Below are 3,629 nucleotides of genomic sequence, written 5' to 3'. Positions count from 1 at the left end.
TGTGGTCTGGTGGTTTCCATTCTCAGGAGGATTCGCGGCAATCGAGATTGTTGACTGAAGGTTTCGATTTGGGACTTTGTAAGAACTCTTCTTCACCAAAGATTTCTTCTAGTTTTGAGGTTTAGTTGTAGGGGAAGCATCATGGCGATTCAAAATGTCAACCTTGGGGTTTGTCGAAATTGGGTTTTCTGAAATTGAATTGGGGGTTCCTGGGGTTTGATTCATCTGTTTTCCTTGGAGATTGATGGTTGTAATTTAGGGTTTTTGCGATTACAAATTTTTCTTGTAATTTGAGATTTAAAATTAGGATTTCTGAACTTGTTTCTGAAATTGGAAAATTTGTAGTATGTTCTTGCAAATTAAATTTAAAATTACCGGCAACCAGAATCCCTCGAAAAAAGCCAAAAATCGTCGGTAAAAAACACTTATCGAGGGCCTGCCGACAGTCAAAAAGCCGTCGGAAAACCCTTTGTTCCTAACTATTACCGACGGCTTTTGGCCGACGGTAATTTCCGAGGGCTTAGCCCTCGGAAATTACCGTGGGCCAAAAGCCTTCGGTAATTACCGTGGGCCAAAAGCCTTCGGTAATTACCGTGGGCCAAAAGCCTTCGGTAATTACCGTGGGCCAAAAGCCTTCGGTAATTACCGAAGGGCAAAAGCCCACGGTAAAGCCTTCAGTTTCATCCACTGAAATATGGGTGATATATTTCTTTCTTATCCAACCACACATACCTGCATAAAATGTTCACAACACAGATAGACCTGCATAAAAGTTTCAAACCACAAACAGAAGTTTCAAACCACAAACAGACCTGCATATTATGCATCCCAAAATCATCCATTTCATTCATGAAAAAGCATAATGTAGCAAAATCATCCATTTCTAAGCAAAGATAATGTACCAAATCATAATGTGCTAATAACATCCAAATGTACTAGTGATCCTAATATAGCAAAATCAATACTATGTTCTAAGAACTATGATGAATAACAAAATCAAACTAAAATTTGACATAGTCTTCAGATTGATTTTCATTATCTTGCTCCTCCACAGATGGCTCGACTGGTGTGGGCTGGCTCGGTGTGGGCTGGACTAAAGAGGGCTGGACTGATGAGGGTTGGACTGATGAAGGCTAGACTGATGAAGGCTGGAGCTGATCTTGTGCACTTTGAGGCAAGACACTCATGACCATGGCCTTAAAGTTTGTAAACTCTACTCTTAAATCAGTGATCTCCTGGTCACGTCACTCCAGTGCCTGCGTGAGGCGGACAACGGCCTCATCAGCAGTAGTGGAAGAAGAAGGTTGGTGCTTCAGAGTACCTCCTCTCGATGTTGTATAGTTTGCAGCAAGTTGTCCTGCACCATACACTCGTCCCTTCTTCTTCCCACCAAAAATGTCGACCCAACACTGTGTCCTACAGATGTCGTTTTCTGCATTACTCGTATCATCCGGTGTAGGAGCTGACCCATGTTCAGATCTAACCTGTGAAAGTCTCGTAGAAAATTCTTCCTGTTCAAAAATTAAAAGCAATGTTAGGGAATGATACAATAACATAATGAAAGATTACTAATATTAGCAGTCTTATTTGCTTACATGAGTCTTCCGAGATCTTTCATCAACAAATTCATTAGTGTCCTTCCGAACATGGGTCTGTGCAAAGACCTCATCAACATGGACCGCCCGTCCCAAAACTTGTGCCTGTAACATAATTTAGAGTTAGAAGTGTATATGAAATATAAAATAAATAAGTTATATATGAAAGAAACAGAAAAGTAAAGAAATTTTACCATACGAATGGCATGCTCATGGACCGTGATCGACCCACCAGTATGCAGGGTGGCACCCTTTTCAGACGCTCTAATTCTCTGGGTTGTAGCAGACTTGTTGCGAAACTCTGCTGAATTCCAATGAGCAAGCAAGGAGTTCCAAATGATCTCGTCCAACTAGTAAGGGCGCTCCCCTGCAAGTCGGGCATCCCTAAACATGCCTGAGAGCCGATGAGATGCTTTCATGTGGAAATTTCTATGTATTTGTGTTTCATGTTCAGGTTTCCACTGCACCTTGATTTGTACATTCATTGATAAACAAAACAAACATTGATTAATGACTCAATTATATAATACGAATGACAATTACTTTAAAGTTGTTTACCTTAAAACGCTTTCAAAATGGCTTTTTGTCGTCTTTAGGTATTTCTCCCCATGTAGGCCATGGACTCATATATTGTTGCTTAATCGATCGCGTGATGGCCTGGGAAGCAACCCTAGATGGAAGAAACCTGCATACAAAAAAATAAAAGTCATTTCAAATAAGACAATCTTTAAACAAAAAAATAAGTTAAAAAAGGATTAAAGTCTTACCCTTTGCCATATGGCTCAATCCACGGTCGATCATGGAGGGGCGGATCAACACCATCATCATTACCAGCTGAATGTAGGTCAGCAGATGGTGTGGCAGTCTCAGAAGGTGGTCTAGAAGATGAGGAAGGTATAGAAGTAGGGTCGGGGGGAGGAGTGGGGGTAATAATCACAGGGGGAGGAAGAGGGTGTACTGTAGAGGAAGGAGGCGGGTGTACTGTAGGGGAAGGAGGCGGGTGTACTGTAGGGGAAGGAGGCGGGTGTACTGTAGGGGTAGGAGGTGGGTGTACTGTAGGGGTAGGAGGCGGGTAAACTACAGAGGTACGAGGAGAATGTACTGTAGAGGAAGGAGGCGGGTGTACTGCAAGGGTAGGAGGCGGGTGTACTGCAGGGGTAGGTAGTGTAGTAGGCACCCTAAGTACATACTTTGGGGCTTGTCGTTGCCTCTTTTTAGGCCTTGCTACCCCCTTTCCTTTATCAGGACGGTCTGAACCTTCTCCCGTCATTGCTGCATTGAAATGAATACAAATAAAGTGAAACAATACAAAAGAATAAGGAAGGATCACAACAAATTATAGTGAATGTAAAATAATTGCATACAACATTTTAGATGGTAATTTACATAACTCTATTGAAATGATAGTACAATTTGCTACAATAGATGTCCAACATTCAATCATCGTCATCATGATCTTCATCTTCTTCATCATCATCATCACCTTCTATTGGTGCTTCTAATTCATCTCCATCACCATCAGGGTCGCACAATCTGGTTATAAGTTCAACTTCAACAATTTCTTGTGGTTGTGACATTTGATTAAGTTGGTAGGCAACATCTTCCTCAACCTCATTTGAGTCAATGCGACCTCTAGGCTTGGTTTGCATTGCTACTGTAACGTCCCGACAACTTACAGGGATTGCTAACTGCCCCCACACATCAACACGAGGCTTTCTAGTGTGCTTTGTCCTCACTCACACACTTTCCGAGAAAACTTCCGTCTGGTTCGTCCTCGAACCACACCGTACTGGGAGAGGCTAGGCTCTGATACCATTTGTAACGTCCCGGCAACTTACAGGGGTTGCTGACTGCCCCCACATATCAACACGAGGCTTTCCAGTGTGCTTTGTCCTCATTCACACACTTTCCGAGAAAACTTCCCGGAAGGTCACCCATCCCATAATTACTCTAGGCTAAGCACGCTTAACCATGGAGTTCTTATGAGTTAGGCTACCAAAAAGCAAATGCATTTGTTGATATGAGTAGCCAAAT

General features: G+C 42.4%; 1 protein-coding gene across 1 annotated transcript; it reads right to left on the bottom strand.

Annotated features, from left to right (window-relative positions):
* Window positions 1-2,165: 2,165 nt before the first annotated feature.
* LOC106770453 (pollen-specific leucine-rich repeat extensin-like protein 3) lies at window positions 2,166-2,865 on the bottom strand. Its single transcript, XM_014656264.1, has 2 exons — window positions 2,363-2,865; window positions 2,166-2,280 (listed from the first exon to the last, which is right to left on the bottom strand). Exons 1-2 carry the CDS (start codon window positions 2,863-2,865, stop codon window positions 2,166-2,168), a joined length of 618 nt encoding a protein of 205 aa, XP_014511750.1.
* Window positions 2,866-3,629: the final 764 nt, after the last annotated feature.

Source organism: Vigna radiata, chromosome 8, assembly GCF_000741045.1.
Source record: "Vigna radiata var. radiata cultivar VC1973A chromosome 8, Vradiata_ver6, whole genome shotgun sequence".
NCBI lineage: Eukaryota > Viridiplantae > Streptophyta > Magnoliopsida > Fabales > Fabaceae > Vigna > Vigna radiata.
The sequence above is the reverse complement of the archived record's forward strand: the minus strand, read 5'-3'. Positions and strand labels throughout refer to the sequence as shown.